General features: G+C 41.2%; 1 protein-coding gene across 6 annotated transcripts in view; it reads left to right on the top strand.

Moving 5' to 3' along the window:
* Positions 1-26064, top strand: part of ehbp1 (EH domain binding protein 1) — a 125872-nt gene that overhangs the window by 76062 nt on the left and 23746 nt on the right. For 4 of the 6 annotated variants that reach the window (XM_047602412.1, XM_047602411.1, XM_047602409.1 and 1 more), the window contains 6 exons: positions 7209-7359; positions 10418-10669; positions 12946-13100; positions 17323-17461; positions 17953-18029; positions 19994-20117. In XM_047602412.1, coding sequence (XP_047458368.1) covers positions 7209-7359; positions 10418-10669; positions 12946-13100; positions 17323-17461; positions 17953-18029; positions 19994-20117 — 898 coding nt within the window. The remainder of the gene's footprint in view (positions 1-7208; positions 7360-10417; positions 10670-12945; positions 13101-17322; positions 17462-17952; positions 18030-19993; positions 20118-26064) is intronic. The other 2 variants (XM_047602410.1, XM_047602413.1) reach the window with 2 other exon arrangements.

Below are 26064 nucleotides of genomic sequence, written 5' to 3'. Positions count from 1 at the left end.
ACCATTCTTATATCTTAAATCTTATATCTCTAGCCATAAATACGGTTTTTGAAGTGTTTGGTTTTTAACATGCACACTGATGTGCTGTTGCATCTATGTCAAAATAATATGTATATAACATGGAAAAATAATATGGCTCAAAACAGTGATAGCTTTAGGTAATTTCCCATTAAAAGAAACAAAACTGAATTAAAATGCACAGAAGATGTTATAGTACACAGATGAAATAGAAATACTACAAAACAGCATAATTAAACGCTCCTATGTGAAAGTAATGTGTTGTTCAGGGATACATACAAAATGCTAAACAAAGGCAACTGGACTCATAGAGAGAGCTCTACATTAGCACATATACATTGCAAGTATAGCAACATGCCTGGAAACACGCACACTGTCCAACCATATATTCACACTAAAATCTGACTCCTCATACATGCATGCATTTACACTGCACTTCTGGACATTTCTGTCATGCATCCGCTGAGCCACGCAGCCTGCACTTCGACACCACTTCCATGCCGACACCTTGCAGATTTATATTTCTGTACATGTAACAGACACATAGACGCACACAGAGACCCCTATCATGGGCACGCACCCGTCGAATCATAATTAGGCCGTGTCCTGGTTCTTTGATAGCCATGTACAGTGGCTCTTCTTTAATTCTTTATCAAATGCATTGATCGCTGTGGGCCTTGCATGCCCATTGATCCGCGCACTCCGTCTGGAGCCAGCCGATAAGCTCCCCTCTCTCTCCCTCCTTCACCCTCTCTCTCACACTCCCTTTTCCTCCCGTTCTCTGTCTTTACCTAAATATGAGCAAAAATTGATAGATTTCTAAATTTGGAAAATGTAAGGTTTTTTTAAATATGCTTATGTTCTTGCAGTATAATTACAGTACACAGATAAATGGGCTACTCTGAAGCCTTAGTTTTTCAAATTGCAGACAACATTACCCATGAACCCCATTGCTTCCTGTTTACCAGTTCTGTATAGCCAAGTCTGCAATTTTTAGTGTATCAGAAGACACTATCTCAATTTTTCTTCACAATCCTGGATGTTTCTCTGCTGGAGATATCATTGGTCCGTTCAAGCTTTTAAATACAGCTTGTTTGGTATCTTTTGGTCTGAACTATCACTCTGGTATTTGAAACATTGTGGACGAGTGTGTGATTACGCAGCTATGTAACTGGTTAGGTCTGGTGTGCGTGTTGTGTTTTGCATGTGTGTGCGTGTGTGTGTGTGTGTGTGTGCCTGGACAAGATAGAGACCTAAAGCACCTCTTGACTGTGAATTAGCCTGTCATGACAAATGTCTGGAGCTGCATGACTGGCTGCCAGACTGGCTGGCTATCTGGGAGGTTGGCAAACCCTTTTAGATAGTGATTGTGTGTGCATCCCTATGTGTGTGTGGCATCACTCTGTGCCCACGCCAGGTCTCTGTGCATGACCAGTGGTGCGTACCCTCCCTCCCTCTTTCTGCTTGCCCAGAAAAGAGCAACCAAGGCGACAACCTGCTCCCCCTGCTCAGAAAGAGCTTCCAGAGTGGAGAGGGTCCTCACCCGACGCCAAGCCCACAGAGGAACCCTCTGTCTCTGCCTCGCACTCAACCGTTTAGCCTCCATTCCCCTAGAGGTTCCCAGCGGTCAATGGGAGACACAGTGCATGATTGTTCTTGCTGTCGCCATTTATAAAAGAAAAGTCTCCTTTCCTCCTGAGTTTCCATTCTTAAAGCTGTGCTGCCCACTGACCACTTGTTTTTTCATCCTGGCTTTGATCATTTCATGACGTGGCTTCTTGGTTTGTGCTTTCTGCCTTTTTTTTTTATAACTTGTTGTCTTGTCTTTCCAGATTTAAGCAATGCGGGTGTGTTTGTGTCTGTTGCCGCTTTCCAAGGAGGAAATAATCACTTTGTTTTATCTCTATGTCCACTAGGTGGCATTTAAACTCCACTTGGTCAACCACTCTATGAATTAAAAAACGTTGTGGTATATCGCGTTTCTTGAGAACAATGACATGTAATCGGAATGAAAGCGCTGGTAACACCTGAGTGACAGACGTCTGTCTCGGTGTGTCGGTATGCCAGTTGGAATTTCGAAGTACCCAAAAATGGCCCACCCGCTTCTGCATCATTTAGAGCACTGGTTCGCAACCATGTTTCCTTGACCTTCCATACTTCCATCTCAGAAAAGCCTCTTTAGCCTGCATTTATACGCACACACACATTTGAACTTCACAAAACCATCAAGAGGATCTAGTCAATGTTACGATGTTTGATTCAACAGTTTGATCCAGAACTTGCATTAGCTCACTGCTCACCTCCTATGTCACATTCTGGTGAATTCTAGTCTTTTCCTTAAATAAAATCATTAATATAACCTTTGAAATACAGACCTTGCTTTTTTGTTTGTTACTGATGAATAATACACTCTTCAGCATTTCTCAAATGGGTTTGTCAGTTAACAACCTGGCAAACTCTCAAAGAGGTATGGTTTACGAAGCGGCATGGGTCCATTTTCGGATTAAAATCGATCTTGATTTTAATGATTCAATATCGATTCATAAAATCCTTAGATTTTTATATATATATATATATAATACACTTCATTTTCATCTTGAAATGTCACTGTGGTTTTGTGAGACTGGTTCTACGCATCAAATCTCACAAGACGACAACGAGATCCAAGACATGACAGAAGCTACTACTGTGAGAGCACCTTCAGGCCTCTAAACTGATTGGATTTAAAAAGTGTGATGACAGTGAAGAGCCTCGCAAAAACACAGCCATAACCATGATGTAAAACTAGAGGTAAAATATTGTGGAAATTTCATAAATCTCTCGAACCAGCAATGACAGTTTTAGTAAAATAGTTTGGACACAAATATATCGCTATTGAAATGAGTCATTTCCCAATACCCAGCCCTACGAATTAGCCAGCTAGATTTTAAAGTGAACCAAAACAGGTCTTATGGTTCTGGTTGAAAACGACTGACTTTGAGGTTTTCATGATGTAAAAAAAAAAATGAATCAGTACGGTGACTAAACTTTCTTTTTCAGATCATATTAAAGGACATTCTTTGCATTGTCCAACTGCTTGTGTACATGATTTTCTTCATTTTTGTGCACTTGCAAAGTACATTAGACGTTTTTTGTTTTGGTTTATACAATGACATAAACCTTTGTTTATGCTCAAGCTGTCCATTCAGTTACCTTTGTTGGTTCTCTAATTCTTTACAGTTACCAATGCAAACATTTTAAAAACGACATATGCACCCAAGCAAAGTTAACCACAAAATCGATTTTATAGCGCATTGTCCTTTACACAGTAAAAAGACTATCTTCCCCTCCTTGTAACACATCCTAATACAGTATATTTGAATGGTGGTCCTGTAGCTGGCGGAGCTAGGCAGTAGTAAGATGCATTTTTCTATAGTGTTAATCCCAGCCTCTGGTTAGGCGAAACCAATTTCTCATTTCCTGCCCCCAAAATGGCTAACAATAATAATGCAGTGGGCATTTTGGGAGTGTGCTGGGGCCTGAGCTATAAGTATATACAACACACACATGCACACTTAAACTGGTAGTTGTAGCCATATCTGTAAAGGCCAGATTGGGTATCAGAACTGGTCCATGGCCAGAGGGCCTTCAGTGACATTACTGTTTATCATATTACATTTATTAAAGCAGAGGGATGCCTGCTTCTGAAACATTGTAAAAAGGAAGCAAATAAGGATGGAAAGAAAAAAATAGTGGAACAAAATGTAGCAAGTATTAGTATGGAGGCAATACACATTTATTTCTCTTCGTGCCTTTTTTTTAGGAATTTCAGTCTATGATTAGTAAACCTCAAGACAATTTGCCGAACGTTTCACAAACATTTCTTACATCAAAAGAGACAAGATCTTGGCAACCATTCAGTGTAACACCGACCAACCTCCTAAGCCACTGTAAGATTGTCCTGCACTTGTTATCCAAACTAAAATATCATCCATTCAATAAGGATCATTCCCATAAGTTTCTTCGTCTATTTTATAACCCAAACCAACTCTGATCTTTTTTATTTTTTACTGTTCTCTTTTTTAAATAAGTTATCCCACTTTCAGACACTAGACATGCATACCGCACACATCAACTTAACATGTAACAGACCCATCCATGAGACGACTGTTGCTCTGCTTTAATAGCGACTCCAGTCTGCAGTGTAGTTACCAAGAAGTCACAGATTAACCTGATAATTGTGTCCACTAATTATTAAAACCAAAAGCTACATTAAAATAAGTACATTAAAATAAGAGCAAGAGAATAAAATCACAAAAAGAATAAAATCACAAAAGTGGGTGGGCAAAAAACAGCGTATTATGTACAATGGCAGGGCGGCTGCCAGTAACAGAAGAGTGACATGAATTGAGGAAAATAATATAAAGGGCAATAAGTAAAAAAAAAAATAACAAACAAACTGATAAAGTATGGCAAATAAATAAAGTGAGGCAAGGATAAAATTAAAAGTGACGATGTGATTGAAGTGACATTGTAGTTAAAGTGACATTGTAATATTGTAATATTGCACATTAGGACATGTGATATTGCACTAGAATATTGTACAAGAAGACTTTAGTTATTGTAACTGTCTTAGACTTCTTAGAGTTCAGGGGGAGAATAACACTGGGAACAAAGGTTGCTCTCCTCCTCTGGGTCTTACAGGCCGGACAGCGGAACCTGTGACCAGATGGCAGCTGCTCAAATGCCGGGAACAGCGCGTGAGTTAAGTCCTTGAGAATTCAGGCTGCTAGCCTGCTGCTCGTACACAGCGTTCAGGTGGCGAGCAGGAAGTCCAAAATGTGTCATAAAAACGGGCAGCGTCCAAGTTTGGTCTAGGGGTAGGGGGATGTGGGTTGTCCAAACTAGTACAAACTACTGCTGGGTTTTAAAAATCATTTTTCCGTTTCAAATTGATCTTGATTTAAAAGATCAAGCATCAATTCATAAAATCCTCTGATCAGTTTCTTTTAAAATTCACACCATTCTTCCATTAGAAATCTTGCTGCAGTCCCACACGACAAGAGTAGTCCACATGTGAGCAACCAGAGTAGTCCACATGTGAGGAATGTACAAAAGACGTTACAGCCCACAGTCAAGCCTGAAAGCTGGTTGCTGTTAAAATGTACGATGACAGAGAAGAGCTGGACACAAGCAAAGTCATATACAAGATGTTCCAACTGGATGTAAAACATTGTGGAAATGCCACAAATCTCTAGAACCAATGACAACATTAATCTTGTGAAAATCTTTCATAACTACTTAAAATAGTTTTGAAACTGAAACAAATCCCAGAGCCCAGAACCCTGACTCTGGTACCAACGTGCAGCTCAGTGTTGGTCTGAAACAACTTTTCCTCTCTGGTTTCCTATTTACATAATTTAAACACAAATTTACTCACCGATTATACTGAAATAACAAAGCTTCAGATGCATTTTAAATTGTAGAACAACTAAATGTGTCTGCATTTCTTTTATGAATTCTAAATCTTGTACTTAGTGTGTAGAGTTCTGTATATCAACAGTTTTCCATCTCTTCTATTATCCGATTTTCTTTTTACTCACAGTAAAAGTCACCTGAAACCGAGTCTTGGTACATGTCATGTGATCCTTGACGTTAACTTAGTCCGTGTGTTTTCAGCCATGGAGAGACATTGTTGTTTTAGGAAGATGGATGGACACTTTATTTATCTCAAGGGAAATTCGGTGTCCAGTAGCTTCTGTATTTAGTTTTTTGTTTTAACACCTTTTAACTGTAATTACATCTTCATTTTCTATTTGTCTTTCAAGTTATAATTCTTAAATTATCCTTTTGTTGACATTCTCTTCTGCTGGAAGTATCAACACTCATTCCTCCTCTCTCGTCCTCACTCTTTATCTCTCTTTCTGTCTCGTTCTTGCCCCCTCTCTCTCTCTCTCTCTCTCTCTCCCTTTTTTTTTTAATCAGTTTCTCTCTAAGGTGTGTTCCCATCTCCCCTTGGGCGTCCCCCTGGGCTCTCCCTCTCTCCCACACACAAATACACAGAGTGCATTAGGGTTGCTGTCATTTACAATACAGCCCCATTGTCCTGACCAAACAATAGCTACAAACAAACAATTGACATGGAAATGGAGAGATGTAGCTCATTAGCGGGCGCTGCTTGTTTTGTTAATGGATAAATGGGCGGCTTCAATAGGCCAGCCCTAAAACCCCTGCCTCAATATGGAGAAGCCTGATTAACAGGAAACCACAGGGAGGGAGAGCAGTGACAGAGAAATGCAGCTTCACTCTCCCTTGGGCCGCTGTGGTTGTGTATGTTTTCGGAGAGGGGGTGCAGGTTTACAGTGCTCATGCGTTTGTGTGTGTTGAGTCGTGTAAGACGAGTTTGTGCATGCAACATTCGGTTTTGTTTATGTCTTATAACTTCTGTGGGTGTAGCCGAAGAGGATTAAATCATACAGGCGTTTGTTTCACCTTTGTTGAAACTAGAATTGATTGAGTACTTCTTCAAAAAAAAAAAAAAGCCTTAAAATAAAAAATACCAAGTCCTTCTGAATCAGCATTCTCTCATGAGCAGCTTTGAACTGTTTGTTCTTTTTATTCTCTCTGTGTTTCTCTTTCTGGAAATCACATGTGACAGTCTTCATTTTAAATGACCTGTCCTGGATATCTGTTTATTTCTTCCTGTCTGTTCTGTGTTGTCGGGGCCTGTGCAGTGAGTGTGTGCGCTTGCTGGGGTCGTCATCAGTTAAGTGCTTGTCAATTGACTTCATCAAGTTTTTTCGCGGTTTGCCCTGCGAGTGTGTGTGGTGGCCTGTGCTATCGGCATGATCAGATTGGATCGACCTGAAAATGGCATTTCTGCCATTGCTCTGATGGTGACGGCTCAATACTGAATCTGTTCAGTGCCAAGATGATGTGTGTGTGCCTGTCTGTATGCTCCTAACTCCCTGATGCAGTGACACACAAACATCCATTCAGATAACAAAACTTATATTTATTATGTTTTATGAGTGGATACATCATGTGAACTTTTTTTATACAGTTGCTGTAATGTAATAAGATGAATTTAATCAATGAGAAAAACAAACTGGTGTTTTAGCACTTTATGTAAGATTTGGGATTTTATTCTTCCACATGTTTCACTTTTATCTGCATGGGAGTCACTCAAATTCTTTTATTCCTGTGTACAGGAGCAAGATGCAGAGCGACGGAGACAACTGAGGGAGCGAGCCAGACAGCTGATAGCGGAGGCTCGGTCTGGAGTCAAGATGTCTGACATGAGCCTCCTGGACACATCTACCACTGAGAGAGGCAAGAGCAGCAAGGCGGGTTCTGCTGGAGGTCAGTACACCCCTGAACACTGTCACACTTACTTTTTACTCCCTCAACAATCTACACAGTGTTGTAACCATTTATACTTGTGTGCAGTTGTGATTCAGTGCGTTTACATACTTAATCGAGCTGTGCTCAAAATTCCACTTTCTCACTACAGTCCTTGTCCCAGTTTATATGCAGCACTACACAACAACCAGACGGATAATAGTACATTTTTAATTTTGTACGTAATGTTCACGCTACTTCTGATGCAGGTACGATCCGCGCTATCCCTCAGACGGCTCCATTCCTCTTCTTCTGTGATCGGCTTTCTTGGACGTTTTTGTTCCGGGGTCACACGCCAGCACAGTGGTGGCGGGGCATGCGCACAAGCATTATCCAATTAAAAAAACTCTGATTCAATCGCATTATCTGGGTGTGTCTATCTGACAATGAGAACTCTGATTTTAATCGGACTGCACTTAAGTTCTCCTGTTATAGTCCGATTAAGGCAATAATTTGTTTTTTTCACGTGCATGTAAACGCACTGATTGAATCATTCTGTTATTACGCCACTTGTGACAATTGGCAGCACATAACAACAATGAAGTTGTGTGAAACTGAGCTGATTGTGTTAGAGTTGAAACTGATAGATGTTGAACTATTTTACTAAAATTGATTGAATATGCCAAAGTTGCTGCAGAAGGAAGCAGAATTTTCTGTGCTGACAGACATGGATGAAGAAATGATACAAACAAATCACAACTGTCATGGTCTGTGGTCTATGGTTGATCTTGTGCACATCAAGCTTTAGACCTGGTGCAGAACTTTAATCTGACTTAGGCGCACAAGAGAGCAACAACAAATATAAACATATAGTGCTACAATACATTTCATTTATCTGCGTTAACGGTCTTCATATTAAAACACACACGCACATTAATGCTCATGGACTCTAACACAAAGGAAAAGTCACAGTAGCACGTTTTTGCCATACGCTCACTTTCCTCCCCCACGCATGCCAACATTTCCATTATGCTCTCTAAAGGGGTTCTGCCTAATCCTCAGAGAAAAACAAAATGTCATTTGACAACAGCCGCGGGTCTAAAAAGCACTACCCTTACATTCAGAAAAGTAGTTTACCCTGTGACTCCTACATTGTCTTGTTCGCCTAGTAATTGTTAATCAACACAACACATTGTGCGGCCAAATTATGCTCAGAACACTTCTAATAACATCTTGCAGAGGCAGCAAACACTCCCTGTGCGCATTTCCCACTGCTTTCCATTTCCCCGAAATTGGCGTTATTACCATAATGACCATTATTAGACCTCTCTTGTCATCCTTTTCAAATTCCTCTACATTACACCTCTCTTTTAGTTGTTCTCTTCGGGGTATCAGGTGCATTGCATGCAAATAAAAAGAGGAAGAGTGAAGACGAAGAGTGAAACAGAGCAATTAATCAAATAGATTGTGTAACTGTGAAAAATAAGCTTCTTGGTGTGAAGCACAGATGAATAAATGGAAAATTCCCCAAATTATTTACTGATTATCACACTATGAAACACTTTTTCTGTCCATCAACTGATTATTGAAACTCTGTAACCTGAAGCCAGGAAATGATTTGTAACTTTAAGATGAAAAAAAAAAAAAAAAAAGAGCAAAGATTTCACAAACTAATAAGCCCTAGACAAGAAGAAGGGCGTTCAGCGACATGTTGTGTCGAACAACGGGAGAAAGACATCGAAGCAGAGGAAAGGGAGCACTTGATTTATTTGCGCTTTCAGCTTTCCTGAATTGGACTAATTGTTGATCTCATTAAAAATGGAGTTGAAGGAAAGAACGGAACAAGGGAGGAGGAGGTGAGGAAAAGAAATGCTGTGGGCTGTGATACACAAGGCCTGCCGAGCAGAACGGCTAATCCTAGCCCCCTCACTCTCCCTCTCTCCCTCTCTGCCTCTCTCTCCCTCTCCCTACCCCCTTAGCACCATTCACAGTCCTTTAAATGCAGCCCAGGCCGCCCCCTCCAAGAGTCTGCCCGCAAAGAAACTTTCCAAACTCCATCACCATGGCCTCCCATTAATTAGGCCTCTGCCAGCCACGCAGCAATGGCGCTTGCTAGCACGCTCCACATCGCAGCTAGCAAATTAGAAAAAAAAAGAAGAAAATATAACAGGCAGTACTGTTATTTTGACTCCCTCTCCTTCTCTCTTTGTTCTTCGTCTCTCTCCCCACCAAGTAGTAAATAGCAGAGGAGGGAGCTTGCAATGTCTGACATTGTTTATGATTACTTTCTTTTAATCCGTGGTGGGTTATCCATGCAGCTTGAGCTGCTAGGTCTCCATTTGAGTTTCCTCTTTTTTTTTTTTTGCTGTTTTGTTCCTAATGTGCAGACACTGTTGTTTCTATTGCAGCCCTCAGGAGATTTAATGGAATATGTGCTTTCATGTTTTTGTGGGTTTTGTATGCCCTGCGTCTTTTATTTGGAACAAGAAAAGCATGCAACAGATCTTTGAATGAGGGAAATTAAACAGAGATCTCATTTTCACTCTGTGTGTTGGATATTTTAGTGCCCCTGCACATTACACTACACAGACAGATGCAATCAAAGTCACTGCGTGTCAGCCAGTTGGATTTTGCTGCCTTTTCTTACCATCGGTTTAGTTAGATGGTACAGTGATTATCTCTGTTTTATCTGTGTTTGTGTTTGTACTGTTGGCAAGATTTCTTAATTAGTTACACATACAGCAGAAACACAAAGACACAGTGTAAAAGTTGTCAACATACAAAATGTAATTGCAAACAGATAATTGTAATGAGTTTACTGTTGTACTACCTGAGAGATGGCTGGAAAGGATGAGAGTTGTATTATGGGGGATTATGGGAACATTTTTTTATTTTTTATTTTTTTACCACAAACTACTCTTACAGTGACAAACTAATCAAACCTTTTCCTGTTTCTACTGCTCAAATCCTTTCTTTGCATGCTCACCTCACTATTCCTTTTCTTCTAATTCTTTCTGGCTTCTTTTCTCATATGTTTTCCTTCTGTCCATTTTCCTTCTATCTAACTTCAAACCTGCAGATTTTTCGGACAGAGTGAGAACTCATCACGGGGAGGATGGTTTTGATGGTGACAGGGCTGAAGATGAGGAAGAAGGCAGGGTTGAGAAAGAACAGTTTCATTTTGATGGTGGAGAAGATGATGCTATTGGTGCAGCCGCATCTGCGCTGGTTACTAACCCACAGCCACTGGACGCTCTTCCAACCACTTCCACCTTCAGCACCCAGGGACTCATGGAGTTTACTAACCCCAGCTCTGAATTAACCTCTCAGGGTAAAAAATCTGTCTGACGCTGTGTGCTCGTGCATGTTTCACTGTGCTTTTTGTCATTAACTCCTTAACCTGCCTGGGCTTTCTTTTACGTGTTCCCTGCATATTCCTTCATCGCATTTCTCTAAATTAAGAGAAGATAAGATAGAACTTTATTGATCCCCATTGGGGAAATTCAAATGTTACAGCAGTACAACAGTGACCAGAAAGAAATGAAGGAATTAAAGAAATTAAATAGGACAACAACATTAAACAGGACAACAGGTAACAAGCAACAAAAAGTACAGAACACAAAGTGACAGCAGTTGTGGATAAAGTGACAGTGTAAGTATGCTACACATGGGCTCAGTGAGGTCAGAGCTGTGTGTTGTTGTACAGTCTGATGGCACTGGGCACAAAGGAGCGTCTGAAGTGTTCAGTTCTGCTCCAGGGTGGGATGATCCTCTGGCTGAATGAGCTGCCCATCAGCCACAGCTCATCGGGCAGAGGGTGAGAGGGATTGTCCAATATTGCACAGATTTTGTCTGATTGATTGATTGATTCTACATATCATAGTCTTTGAATTGTCCATTTGGCCAAATGACTGATGGATATATAAAAACAAAAATCCTGAAGGGAGATCTCCAAGAAACCTACAAAAGTTTAAACTTACACGGACACGTAAACTGAGATTTTGCAAACAAGAACAACCTTTTCTCCTGGCTAGGTGGAGCTAAACATGCTACTGATGCTTTTAGGAGTGTTTTTGTTGTGTGTTTGTGAATGTTTCTGCTCCACCTATTAAGCAGACCTTTTCGGTGCAGTGCAAGCATTTACACAAGTCTGTGATTTATCTGTGACTTGTGTAAATCTTGTCCAAACTGCCCTCATCAAAATTTGAACCGAGTGCTATAATCATCAAAGCTTATTCACTTATTCATTTACTTATACACTCTTGTGCCATCCAGTCACTCACACAAACACCTGCTCTTCATCTTTCCTTGTGTTTTCATGAATTAACGCCAATGGACTTTTCACGTTGGAACAACTTTTCTGTATTTTTCATAAGTAACTAAGTAGTAGTAGATAAATAAACTCTCAAAAGTGCTCCTCAGACAAAAGTACAAACTTCAGTAAAGCATTCGTCCAAATCTTCAGAGGAAAACTAATTAGTTTATTTTCTATTTAATTTATTTTCTTCTTTAATTTCCTGTCGATGTGAGATAGGCGAGAAAGTAGAAGAAACAAACATGAAAACAGACAAACGCTTCCTCCAGCTTTGAAGCATGGTATCGCAGCACTATTTATTTATTTTTTTTATAGGTGTTTTTCTTTGTTAGTGGTAATTTCTATGTAGAATGATTCTGTGGTGGTGATTGTAAAACTGAACTAGCTGATTGTTAATATTTTCCCATAAATATTAGGTTCTGTCATAATTTTCTGGCAGCTCTTGTCATCCACCCAGTATTATCTGCTCTGCACAGTATATGGCACATATGTGACAGAGAGCATGTGTCTGTGTTTGGCGTATGTCTACATGCATCATTGTGTGTGTGTGTGTGTGTGTGTGTGTGTGTGTGTGTGTGTGTGTGTGTGTGTGTGTGTGTGTGCGCGTGTCAAGCGGGGAGGTGACACATGAAACGGTTGCCCTCCTGTTCTTTCATCTTCTTCAGTGCAGTGGTCTGGCCTGGCAGGGGAGCTGTGGTTACCAGTCCCTGGAAAATAAAGCTGTACACAGCTACTGGCAGGCTCGTAGACAGTGAAAGAGAGAGAGAAAGAAGGAAGGATGGAAAGGAGGAAGAAAAGAAACCAAATTCGGGCAGACAAAAGAAATCAGAACTGACGAAAAGAAGAAGAACAGACATTATTTTAGCATTGCCGATATCAGTAGGGAGAGACTGAATACTATGAACTCTTACGGACAAGAAATGAGACACGCTTCCTCTGCACGTCTATACCTCCATCTTGCCCCGTGGTTACCATGGTGATAGCCCCAGTAATGTACACACTACCTCAACAGCACTCTGTAATACAAACAGGACTGCCTCTGTCCAGATTTTTATCTTTCTCACACATCATATACAGTATATGAGCTGTATGTATCTTCCCACTCGACTGTTTGTGTGTATATGTTCTTTATCAGTGGCTTTGCTCAGGTGTGTGCAAACCTTAATGCAAACTAAGTTGTCTCACTTTTTCTCTTTATTTATTTATTTTTAATTTGTAAGTGTTGTTGTGGTAGTGTATGCTGCAAGTTCCCTTTTCCCTTGTATTCATTTTGTGTCTCTTCCTCTCTTCAGGTACAAACAGTAAGCATGTGGATCTGAAGCTGAAGAAGCTGGTGGAGGTCAGTCCAAGAGGAGTGACTTCACCTTCATCCCCATCCTCCACCTCCTCCTCATCCTCACCGACTGCTTCCTCTACCTCCCCGCTCAGCCCTGCAGAAGGACTGGAGGTGCGTGCATACTCGCCAAAAACACCCACTGTGTATCTTTTTATTCTCACCTTTCCTTACTTTCATCTCTGTGTGTCTCCCTCTCTCTCTTTTTTCTGTCTCTCCTCCCTTTCTCGGCACGCCATCGAAGAGTTCAATCAATTAGGTCCGATTGACCCTTATTGTCGGCCGACTGACCCTTTGTACACGTCAGTCAGTTAGAGCACTTCATGTAAGACTAAAGTTTATCCCTTAGAAAGACATGCCTCACACAAACGTGCTCTCAGACATCACAATGCTCTACATAACATGCAGCGGTCTCATCTATTGACCATGACCTTTTCAGACAGTTGTGTGTGGATAGGTGGGGAAGGAGGGGTTGTTACTGCTGCTTGTGTCTATATCTTCTGATGTGAATATTGAGTCAACAACGCAGTTGGCCAGTCTGAACATCTGTTTAATTGATTTTGAATGTCAAGTGGGATAAGGTGAGTGTGAGTGTATGTGTGCGCGTGTGTAGCTGTCAGTACAAGTGAAACCCTGTGTGCTTATGGCGACACAGGGTGTCTTTGATCATTGATTCACATAAACACCCTCTTGTGTTCAAAGCCTAAAAGGCTTAGTCCTTTATGGCCAAAGAAGCGTGTATGTGTGCGTTTTCCCACTTGACCCTCGCTGAAGTAGAATCAACATTTGGTTGACACCTAAACCAAACCTGAACACTTTACCCAGTGGAAACATTTAGCTCTGCTTGTGTTACGCCTGTTGTTTTTGCTTACTAAAGTGAACTTTAGCATCTTAATATTAGAAATGCATCTTAATCAGTTTGTAAAGATAAAGTCAAACCAATTCATGAAGATCAACCGTGACATCGCCTCACATTGCGTGTGTCTGGACTGAAAGTTGAACACACCACAAAGACTACAGCCAATGGCTAGCTGGAACATATGTTATTAATTTGTAATTGTGTTGTTATTTGTGTTCTTTGTAAGCATAAATGTGAGTTTGCAACAAGTGTAAGTCTATACAACACAACATTACTAAAAGTTACATTTTTATTATCGCTTTGTGCCAAAAACGCGTCCTTCTCCATATAACCTTCTCCGTCTCTCTTCTGTCTTTTAAAAAAAAAAACTGATCAGTTGTCTTGTCCCAAGAGGATTGAGCCTCAAAAAGTCCTTCAGGCGGGTGGAACGACCTGCAGGAACATCACACGCACTCACACACACTCTCCCTCTCATTAGTGATTGTGTGTATGCGCAGTCTCGGTAGCCCACGATAAGGGCATGCGACGCTCAGCAGACTGCAACATTAGTCACGCAGCCCCCTGCATTGCACATTTACAGACTCCCATGCAACGAAAGCACTGAATCACCACTACCACCGTGATGATGGCAGCGATAAGAGATACAGAGGGAGAGGGAGCGAAAGTAAGGAGGAGGCAGGGAGGGTGTACCTCAATATCTGCTTGTCCCAGAGCGTAAAGAGGGGGCAGAGGGGTTGCCAAGTGGGCCGGTGTGCTCTGTGTGTTTGTGTATACACTGGGGAAATAATTATTTGATCCCCTGGTGAAGTTTGTAAGTTTAAATTTTGGTCTCGTCTGACCACATCATCTTCTCCCAGGCCTTCTCTGAGTCATTCAGATGTTCATTTGTAAACTTCAGATGGGCCCGTACATGGACCTTCTTGAGCAGGGGGACCTTGCAGTCGCTGCAGGATCTGAAATCCATTACAGTGAACTGTGTTACTGATGGTCCTTCTGGAAACTGTGGTCCCAGCTGCCTTGACATCATTTACAAGCTCCTCCCATGTAGTTCTAAGCTGATCCTTCACCTTCCTTATAATCATCCTTATCCCACGAGGCAAAATATGTTTCTTCCATTTTCGGATTATCCCACCAACAGTGGTCACTTTCTCACCAAGCTTCTTGCTTACGGTCTTGCAGCCCATTCCAGTCTTGTGCAGGCTACAATTTTGTCTCTGATGTCCTTTGACAGCTTTTGCCCATGGTGGTGGAGAGGTTTGAATAGAAGCAAACAAAATCAGATTAAATAATTACCTTGCCCACTATGTATGACTGAGTGATTGAGAGAGGGTGAGGTTATGTGGTTAGAGATGAACAAAGGTTAATTTGTTTAAACAGTTCGGTTGAACTTTTAAAGAGTGGCTCTGTTGTGGAGTTTAACAATAAACCAAATAAACAATTTTCTATCAATATCTATATATAGTATTTGGTCTTCTTAAAAATATTTTTGGGGTAAAAAATATGACAAGGATAGGAATCATGTTGACATCCAATTGTCAGTGATTGTTTCATGTTTCTTTAAGCAAATACTCATGAAACTATGAGTGGGTGGCTTAAGCTTTTAGTTGCACTAAAATGTTTCTGCACCCTTTTAGATCATATGGTTAAACCACTACACACACACACACAAACCCAATGAATTGGACATAGAAATACTTGGAATTAGATCAAATTAAGTTATCTTTAGAAAAACAAGGGGAGAAATTCTGTCTGTCTGTATTTTGTACATTACTTCATATCTGTTTGGTAAACACATCATGAATTTACAAGGAACAGAGTTTCCATCAGCCTTTCTACTTCCTATTGATAGGATGAAAATGGTAGTATACAGTTATGGAAAGTGTTACAGTATGCCTTAAAGGATGTTGGGTAAATTATTGAAAAAAGGAAAGTAGCCTCACAAACAAACCATATAATCAGATGTTGTGTCACCATTAACAGTATTATTTAGCTTTTTTTTCCTCCCTTTTCTTGTATTTTTCACTTTGTATTTTTATTATGTGTAAAAATACAAATCCATGCAATTGACATGACAGATTCAAAGTTACCATCTTAAAGTTAGTGTGAAGGATGTTGGTTTAATCCAGATACAACTTTGACGTTGTTTCTTTTTATTACAAGATGGAGAGTTTTAGATAGAAAGTCAGAGGTTACTTACATTGTGTTTACAACAGTTTATTCTTCTTCACTCTTCCAGCAATCATAAGTTTAAGCGTACTCTTTGCTCTTCGGGATTGCATTGTTGCTTCCCCTTAATACACACACACATCCAAGTGGCATTTTCACACATCCAAGCTCTGGCCTTCCATTTTAAAACATTTAATTGGCCTTTTTGTATATAGCACTTCATACATAAATTTGCCTAAATTTGACTTGACATAAGGTTTTAAGTGGCTGGTGGAAGCTGACAGACTAATAGACAAAACAAAGTGAGGGCAGACTAATTGCTGACATTGTTTTTGAAAGTCAATAATCTGAAGCTAAACTAACAACTCCCCGTCTACACCCTGTTTCCCACCCACACTGTCTCTATTAGCTGCCCTCTCTCTGCACACACTGCTTGACTATCTCCCTCCGTCTCAAGCAGTGGAACATGTTTGCCCTAATTGTCGACTTTATTACACGTTTCGCCATCTTATTAACGTTGCCACAGCGTCAATCTTAGCCCGAGTCGGTTTCTTTTCCACTCGGCTTGGCATATTCGGAGGCTTGGTAATAAAGCATTTCCGCATGCCGTTTTTGATAGTGAAAGACGTGAGCATGTAGCTTTTTAACACATGTTCACTTTGAAAACAATAGGGTTTTTTTTTTGCGTTTTTGCATAATCTGAATATATTTTCTGGCTCGAGGTTTTGTTGAAAGTCAAGTTAATTGCCTCCTTTTTGTCTCTCTCATGAGTGAGGGAGGGAACGAATGAGTGTGTGTGTTTGGTTGCGTGTGTGTTTTGAGAGGGGTTAACACACACAAATCACAATGTAGCTATCATAGCAACTTCCAGCAGATTTATCTCATGGCCTGTCAGTAGGTGTGTTTGCGTACCAGGCTTATACGTGCACTAATTTTGAGTGTGGCCACAGTGGCTGTGAAATCCTGAAGCGGCTGCCTAATAAAAGCTTGAGAGCAGTTCTAAGTGGCTGGTGGAGTCTGACAGAATAATAGACGATATGTGGAGAGGGATCAGACTAATTGATCACATTGTTGTTTTTAAGTAAATAATTTGAAGTTTAACAAACTGCTCTACTTTTGTTTTTGTTTTTTTTAGTTTTTCTACTTCTACTTCTTGAAGTTGTATTCTGTCATTAGTTTCTTTTTTCCCTCTTACTTTACAGTTACATTTGTTTACAGCAGGTTAAGCAACATATAATGAATCAGCTTTCATTTCCAGCTACTATGACACTTAGTGTTGACGGTAAACAATACTTTCTGTGTGTCTGACAGAATAACGCTGAAGAGCTGCGAGCGGAGCGACTGCGCAGAGCCACGGAAAGGTTGCGAAGCCCAGTCATCTTCAACAAGGATTCTGCGGTCAGGAAAACACAGCTGAAGTCCTTCAGTCAGTATGTGGAGAACAGACCGGGTCAGTGACAATACAACACACACACACCTACAGTACAATGCATACTTGGCTTTATTTACCCAGGCAGGTGTGTTTTCCCCCTGCAGCACTACATCCAGTTCACACAGAGGCAGTTAACTGTCAACGGTGTCCACAAACACAGATCTATAAAAGCCTGCATTCATTTATGATATTGAAATACAAATTTAACATTTAAATGTAAATACATAATCCAGGATATGAGTAACATGCAAATCAATCATAACAGTTGAATCCGGCATCTGTGAAGTAATAAAGAAAGTAAGAAATATTTACTTTGAAGCGCAGCTACTGTGCTTAACTCAAACAAATGTATACTAACAATGAGGATTGTTGGGTTTCTTTATAAGAGTAAAAAGAGCGACTATAAAACTTGTTTTAAATCTGTTATTACGGAACAATTTTTGCTCAGACATCAACTAAGTTCCTTAACTTATGTGAATGTCTGCCCATCTTTACGTTCATTCCTCCAGAGGTGAAAAGACAGAAGGCTGAGGACGACAGAGGTTCACCAACTGAGATCGACATCCGCAGACCATTCGAAGAGGAGGTTTGTGCCTTTTTAGAAAATTTAAGTTGTACTCCTAAAGTCCTTGGCCTCAAACACATTGATGTTTCCTCGACTGTCCTCACATTGCCATAGAAACATCTAAGTACTGATCTAACAGCCCTGCCATTTTAATTCAAACAATGGTGAATATCAGCTGCTCCATTTAGAGGTGTGTCTTTGCACAGAAGTTGTGTGCCTGCGAGTACACACACATACACACACTTCACACTGTCTCTTCATCCTGTGCATACAAAGAGTGTAAGAATGCTATTATTTCAGCTTGTGTGTGTGTGTGAGCGCGTGTGCCACTGGAGACCATGGGGTGAATCTCTCTTCCCAAGCAGCCCTCTCCTACCCTCGACCCTACACCCTCCACCCCGGTCCCATCCACACACACACCCCACCCTCCTCCCAGTGCCTGGGCCCCAGGGTTAATGGGCGTTCAACCTTTCCATTATCCCGATCAGCCAAGAATTACCTGCTGAATGATGTTTGCATTAATATAATATATATGGTAATTTCCCTCCTCTTAATTACGGCTGGGCTGAGCGCGGCAAGGGGAGTGGGCTGATCATGTGTAAAATTGATTTGCCAAGGAAAAATATGGTGATAGAGCAAGAGCACGCAAGGAGGAGGAGGGAACAGAGGCTCTAGGGAATCAGCACACACACACACACACACACACACACGCTCTTGCACAAATCACACGTGCACAGAGCCGCACAGATGCACACATGCTGGAAAGAGTACAGAAAAAAGTGCTGGCCTGGGTGGAATGAAAAAAAAAAAAAAAACTTTCTCTCCTGCTCACTAGTTCTCCTTCCCATTAAGAAAAATGAAGTGCATCAGCAATAAAATGGAGATATTTCTTCGGATGCATCCTCAGTGGTGAATTTGAATAAACATTTTCTTCACTCAGACGAGTTTCTCTGAAGAATAGCAAACAGCCAAGAGACAGAGGTGAAGAGGGGTCAGAAATGGAGTGTGCATTAAGCGCCTATGGCTATAGAGTGATGGGTGTCTGACTACGTACATTGATGGGGTGGTGGGTGTATGTGTGCTGAGCTGAATTGTAGTTTATTTTAAGCGACTGTCGAGATATTTAACCTACAGGTGGGTAAAGACTACACTGCAAAAATTTCAGTATCGGTAACAAATCCATCTGTAATATCATTTTACAAATAAACAAAATGAAAGTTTGTTAATAAGTCCTGTTCCTCCACACATTTAAAGAAAACGGGGCTTAATATTTTTCATAGATTTTTTTCTGACGTCCCACATTTCATAATATATGATGGTTTTGGTATCAACAAAATGATCATGGGACATACCAGCAAATGATTATTCAGATCACCTTGAGTGTAGATTCTGATTTTAGTACTCAATGCTAAAATTGGATAGTTTGGGGTGAAACTGTTAGGAAGGTTATGGTAATGATTATGGATACCTAAATTACTTGGACTGAGCTGTAGAAAGCAGATATCAGTTGTTATTTTTGCGGTTAATCGGTTGTTGACCATTAATATGAACTGATTTATAAACTACTTAAAATGTGCATTACCGAGTGTCTGGTACAAATAAACCCTCACTGTGAGAAAGCTGTGATGGGACTTTCAACATGTCTGAGAGGAATTCAGAAGAGAGCTCAGAGTAAACAAGAGGCAGCAACAGTTGTCGCTGTTTTCTGGTGAAGTCGTCTGTTGTTTTATATAAGGACGATTTGTGGACGTACATTTTTAAACATTTTTCACTCCCACTTTGTTTCTTCTTTTCATTTCTGTCACCTGTTTTATTTTTAACCACCCTCGTTACTTCATCTCTCTGACCTCTCTCATTCTGTCTTATCCCTCCGTCAATTTTATTTTCTGTCTGTTTAATGCTATATCTCACTACTCCTCCTTTTCTCTCAATAACTATTCTCTCTCTCTCTCCCTCTCTCTCTCTCGCTCTCTCTCTGTTGACAGAAGGCGTTCAAAGACACCAGTCAGTATGTGGTTGGGGAGCTGTCTGCACTGGAGAGCGAGCAGAGGCACATAGACGCCCGAGCAGCTCGCGTGGAGAAGAGGCTGCGCTATCTCATGGACACAGGTACCCCAAGCCCAATTACACTGGAAAAACTGTTTTGGCAAATTGAGCGTACGCACGCACGCACACACACATCAGCGTACACTCGGGGAGTTTGTGTGTGTTTATGTGTGTGTTTGTGTGTGTGTGTGTGTGTGTGAGAGAGAGAGAGAATCTTTGAAGCCTCCCCCCTTTTCCCTCCCTCTTGGTTGAATGTTGCGCGATGGAGCGCTGGGTGGATATGAAAGGAGGGGATGGGGGGTGAGGGAGGAGGAGTAGGTGGAGAAGGGAGGGGATGGGTGGGTGTGGAGGAAAGGAGGAGGGGGGGTGTCGGGGATGGGAGAAGAAGGGAGACCTCTCTGGGCTGGGGTGATAAGGGAGCCCTTCATGGGGGAAACGATAACTGGGTGCGATAGCGGAGCCCCAGCCGAAGTCTCCGCTGCAGCCGTTTGCCAGCCGCGGCCCCAGCCAGCCAGCATCCACACTATTGAACAGTGCGCTCAGCCATGCACGGCTACACACACGCACGCACACCCTCCATCCCCTAGTACATATCTGGCCTTCATTGATATGCTGTATAAGGAAAGACGGGGGTGAGTTAAAGGAAGGAGAGAGGGAGAGGCAAAGAAATGGCAAAGAAAAAAAAAGGCAACACAACATGAGCACTGACACAGTTCACAAATCCACGTCAGACACACACAAATGCTTACACACCCGCGCATGCAAAGTGCAATGTGGTTTGGCATACAGATCCGGATTCGGAAGGTTTTTATTTAAGATTTGGCCGGGGGTAAAGCCTTGTTAAGACATGAGACAGTGTGCCGAGCCAAAAGAGGGGCCTTGGCTCCGTTAAGTCCCTAACTGAAATTGGAGAATAGCATCCCATTTATGATACTAAACCATCCCATTCCTCACCCAAGAATGCTGCTGGAAAAAACATGGTTCCAGGAACTGTAAAATTTTGATGTTTGCAAATGTTCTGAAAGTGTCTGTACAGTATTTGCTGTAGTTATTTAGCGGCAGCTCTCATGCTCTCTCTGATATATCAGCGCCTAACTTGGCGGATTTAAACCCCAAAATCCTAAAAAGCCAACACAGGGGAGGGTAGTAGAAGGGGGCTTTAGAAAAGGAAACTGGGGCGCAGGGATTTGCGCTCACCTTCCCCATCCCATTTGGGTCCTGATATCGAGGCTATCTCTCCTCTGTTTGTTATGTTCACTTTCCTCCTTTTCTCGCCTCTCTTCCTGCCTCTGTGCCCTCTCCCCCTGTCGGAGCACATGCCATTGTGTCAATCTGAAGGGCTGTTTTTCCTTCTTCTCCTTCACCCACTGTTAAAGCAGCCCTAGCCAGCAAGACGCCGAGTTATTTACTTTCAAACACCTTCAGCCATAATGATTTCTCTTTATATCGGTATATAAATATATATACACACACCTGCAGTCCCCTCCTGAAAATATGATTCACTAGAAAAGGAAGAGGGTGACAACAGGCAAGCGAGGACAAAATAATAAATTGATATCTGGAAGAGAAATTCATCGTGGTTGCTTTCGCCTCCTTATAACAGAAGTGAGGAATGAAATCAAGAGGTGGTTTTCAGTAGTCACCCACTACAGACTGAACCACAGTAGATATTTGGATATATTTGTATATGACATCTTGACATTGACAGCATTTGTCAAGCGTTTAAAAGGTGCTTAGACGTGAGGCCATGGTCATTAAAAATCCTCAAATTGGAGCCAAGGTTGACATTGCATTGGAGGAAAAACTTCCGACATGATCATGAGCACCTTGCTCACTTCCTGAAAGTGCATTCCTTTTTCCATATCTCGTTTTGCAGCACTTGTCCCAAAGACCCAACCAATAGGTTATGGATTGTACCTGTAGGCCAGAGTCTGGAGGCGTCAGGCTGAGATGCACCAGTGACAGGTGGTCACTAAAGTAACCTTTATCACCTCAGCAACTCAGGTCACCTTTCTATATGCTGTCATAGATGATAGATATTTTTCTCAGAACTCAGACTGAAGTCGTGGCTGATTGGCTGTGAGCAAAGTATCCACTATTGATCCATCACATCTCACTGGTGCCTCAACTTTTAACATTGCCAAGAATATACCAGCAGCTGCCAGCCAAATGTTGATATTTTTTATTCAGCGGATACAGCTTGGTAGATAGTCCAGAAGTTATTTTACTTCCACAGTCTACTTGTTTGCTCTGACTGAATCACAATTACACACCACAGAGAATATCAAATCTTGCTGAGCATTTTCACAGATATTGATAATACTTCTGAGGAAGTCAGCCTTGTAAGAGATGAGACATAATCACCTTTATGTAACGGCTTACTGTTTCAACTTTCAGGCACAGTTCAATGCTTTACTCATTGTACCAGTTGGTACCCAAGTGCACAATACATTTTGTCTCCTAGCACTCACTCATTATTCACGTGTGTGACCCAATACCTGATATCTGCCACCAGTGTCTATCAGTTCCCTCCGTTCCATCTCTACACAATGTAATCCAACTCTAAATGACCCATATCAGGTCCTGGGATCCTAGTGACACAATCCTCAAGTGCTTAAAGACATGTACTTTCCAAACTTAAGACACCGTAGCTCTGGACACAGTGTCTGTTACCATGCTTGTTTGTACTGGCACCACTTTGGCATAAATACTAGATCACCTCTCATCAAATGACAAGGATCACGACTTAGAAGGAACAACTTTGACGCCGTGAAAACACCTTGACACCTTTATGGTCGACTTTTCTTTCCAGCCCCTGTGAAATCTGCTTTTATTTCTGTAAGCTGGGCTGTCATCACCTTCTAAAAACTCATTTGTTAAAACAGAAACACTTAAATACAACCTCTCTCACCACTCTACCGTCAGCGTTAATTTCAGATGTCAGATATCCACACTGAAACCATTTACGGCACACTAAACATCTGCAGACTCGAACCTGAACTTTTAGTAAAGAAAGTTTCTGGGAAATAAGTACTATCACAACATTTCAGTATTTTAATTTTTTCGGGAGTTCAATTGTGATCTCAGAAAAAGATTAGATAATAAGCAACTGAGTTGGATAATGTGGGTCAGAACCCCAAAATAGAGGTTCTCTGAAGGCTGGACATTAGAAAGATACTGAGAGGCAATAAAATCTACTCTTCATGTATTGAAAAATTCTCAAACCCCTTCATGAGTTTTTATTTTTATTTTAAGGTTTGCAGTGGTTTAGAATTAGAGGAAATGTAAGTTATTGTATAAATGTTGACTTTTAGTCATCCATCTGTGTGTGAGTGTAGTTTTATATCCAGACTTCTAAGCAGGATACATGTGCAGAGTAATCATAGCATTGCATACGGTCATATGATTCAGACCTCTGGAGGTAAGTTTGGGTGAGCTCAGTGTGCTGTGGAGCTGTGGTAGCGCGCAGTGTAGCTCGACTGACGGGCAGATGTGAACAGACAGGCCGACTGACCCATGACTGATTGTTCATCTCTCTGCTCCACCAGCTGAAAGCCTGGGAAGATCCACTGTGCTCTGCTGGTCCACAATATGCTTTCTTTGATATCACATGCTTTTGCTTTGTCATTCACTCTTCCTTTGATTTTTTTTCACCCTTTTTTCTGTAGAGTTTGTTCTCATAGATCACATGTAGCATTTGACACAAGGAATAACGTCTATAATAATCTTTATTTTTTAATTATCCCTCTTTTTGTGCTAATTTATCTTGTCAGTTTTTTGTGCTTTTTTCTTTCAGTACTCTCCTTTCTCTTTTTGTCTTTTTTCTCTCTTCTTCACAAACCTCCCTGCATCACTTCTTATTTTCTCAGTTCCTTTTTATCCCTGTGAATCTCAATTTCTCCATTCGTCCTCTCATCCATTCTCTCCCTGTCTCTCTCCTTTTCCACACATCTCCTCTTCTCCCCGCCTCCTCTCCCCTGGTTTGGGCACAATGCAGCTTTCTGCTGCATTTTCTATTACGCAGCGGCCCTCCCCAGATGAATCCAAAGTAATTGGGGTGGTTAATTTATTTACTCAGAGGCAGTTCACAGCACATTAAATAATAGAGATAATTGAACAAGAATTGTCAAGTGTCTTCTGATATCAGACACATTACAGGAGGGAGTGTGCATAAAACTCCATTTCTATGCCCCCATTGTTTATGGTAATTAAGTACACAGATTTATTCCTTGGTTGCCTTCCAAGCTTATGGCAAGCGCCATTGTTGTCTTCTATTAATATGTAATCAGTAAATAGTTTAATTTTCTAATCTGCGGTTGGAGAATTCACTTTCTAACAACTCTTAATTACTGCTGGCCTCTAATGAGTCTCGCCAAGTCGAAGCAGCCAGCCAATCAGAGGTCAGGATTGGGTCGGGGGGGAATTTGAATTCCTGTGGCGCCCCCCCTCGACTAATGAACTTGTTATTCTTGCACCACTGGGAGCACTGTCCTTCACACATGTAACATTAAGAGAGTGTTTCACCTCCTCCACCAGACCAAACATTTATATGGTTTATTGATTATATGAGAAGAATATTAGTCCACTTGAATCGATCCTATTTATTGGAATATTATTATATGGTATCCACTGTCTTTACTGTTGAAGTATCCAACAACCTTTTTAGACAATGCACTAAAAATGCTACACAGCCTTGACGGATTTGAAAGCTTTCACTTTTAATGGAATCATTATTAGCGTTTCATTTTCTATTACGATACCATGTGTTTCTGTGGACACTTGTAATGCTTCTGACCTTGGCATTGTAATTTTCTAAAGGCATTGTTACACAGAAAAACATATCAAACACTCATTGAAAATTCAGCTTTTGCCATGAAGAGGTATTCAAATGCATCATGTAGCCTTTGCAGAAAATCCCCCGGCCCCTGTTTGAATATATCTCAGCCACCCCCTACCTGGCCCCTGCACCTATTTACTCACACCTCCCATTTCATAAAGCTATATAACCTGCAACAATGGACGCAATTATCCAAATAATGGCACTTAGCTGCACTGCAAAGCTGCCCCTCACCTACTGCGCGTTTGATAAGAGATAAACAAGCAGGGAGAGGATGAGAATGAGTTTTAGCTCTCCCAGATTAACATATGTTTAAAAATTGCACTCGAAGCTGATAAGATTGACACAGGGTTTTTATGGCGTGCGCTCCTTTAATCTGCCTTTGTGTCTGCGAGTCGACGAGAGAAGAATGGCACGAGGAGGAATCCAGTGAAAGCTTAATGTACTTTACACATGCGGCCTATCCCCCTCAGTATCTGAGTGAGGGACAGAACGGACTGTCACTGCCTTCACACTGGAAAGGGCTTCAATTTGTGATTGTGTGGAGGATTGCGGTACGTGAACAGTTTAAATGTCAACCTGTGGCTCTAAATCCCATCGGTCCAACAATGGCCTGCAGGAATCATTTGTGTTCCTCTAATTGTTTTGTTTTCAGTGTAGTCGAAATCAATTTTCCATTGAATGTGTTCCACAATTTTGGAAATATTTGTAATATGTAGAGGTGATTTTTTTTTTTCCTTCTTTGAAAGCAGTGAGCCCAGTGCTAATGCTGATGGTGTGCAGACATAGTTGCGACCGAGTGTGTGTTATGTTTATATTTCTTCAGCATCCAGTGAGTCAGTCTCTCACTCTTTTTCCCATGTCCCTAATCCTAATCCAGCATTGTGACAGCATCATTTTATAGTTTGGATAAAGATTAAATTTGGCTGGGTGAGTGTCGTACGGACTCACTCTCTCTCTCACACATACACACTCTCTCACAACTGCATGTCAAGCTCTGCCTTGTTGCTGCAACACAAACAACATGTGCAGCTTTAAGTATATTATCAGGGCCAGTTCTTTAACAAACGTATTGCTGAAGAAGCTTAACATTAATTATTGAAACTTTGGGCAGATTACATCCATGCCTGCCTTGTAAGAGTAGGACGACTCATCTTGACCTCCTATACGAGA

Source organism: Mugil cephalus, chromosome 13 (assembly GCF_022458985.1).
Source record: "Mugil cephalus isolate CIBA_MC_2020 chromosome 13, CIBA_Mcephalus_1.1, whole genome shotgun sequence".
In the NCBI taxonomy this organism is placed as follows: domain Eukaryota; kingdom Metazoa; phylum Chordata; class Actinopteri; order Mugiliformes; family Mugilidae; genus Mugil; species Mugil cephalus.
This window is presented reverse-complemented; position numbering and strand designations above follow the sequence as displayed.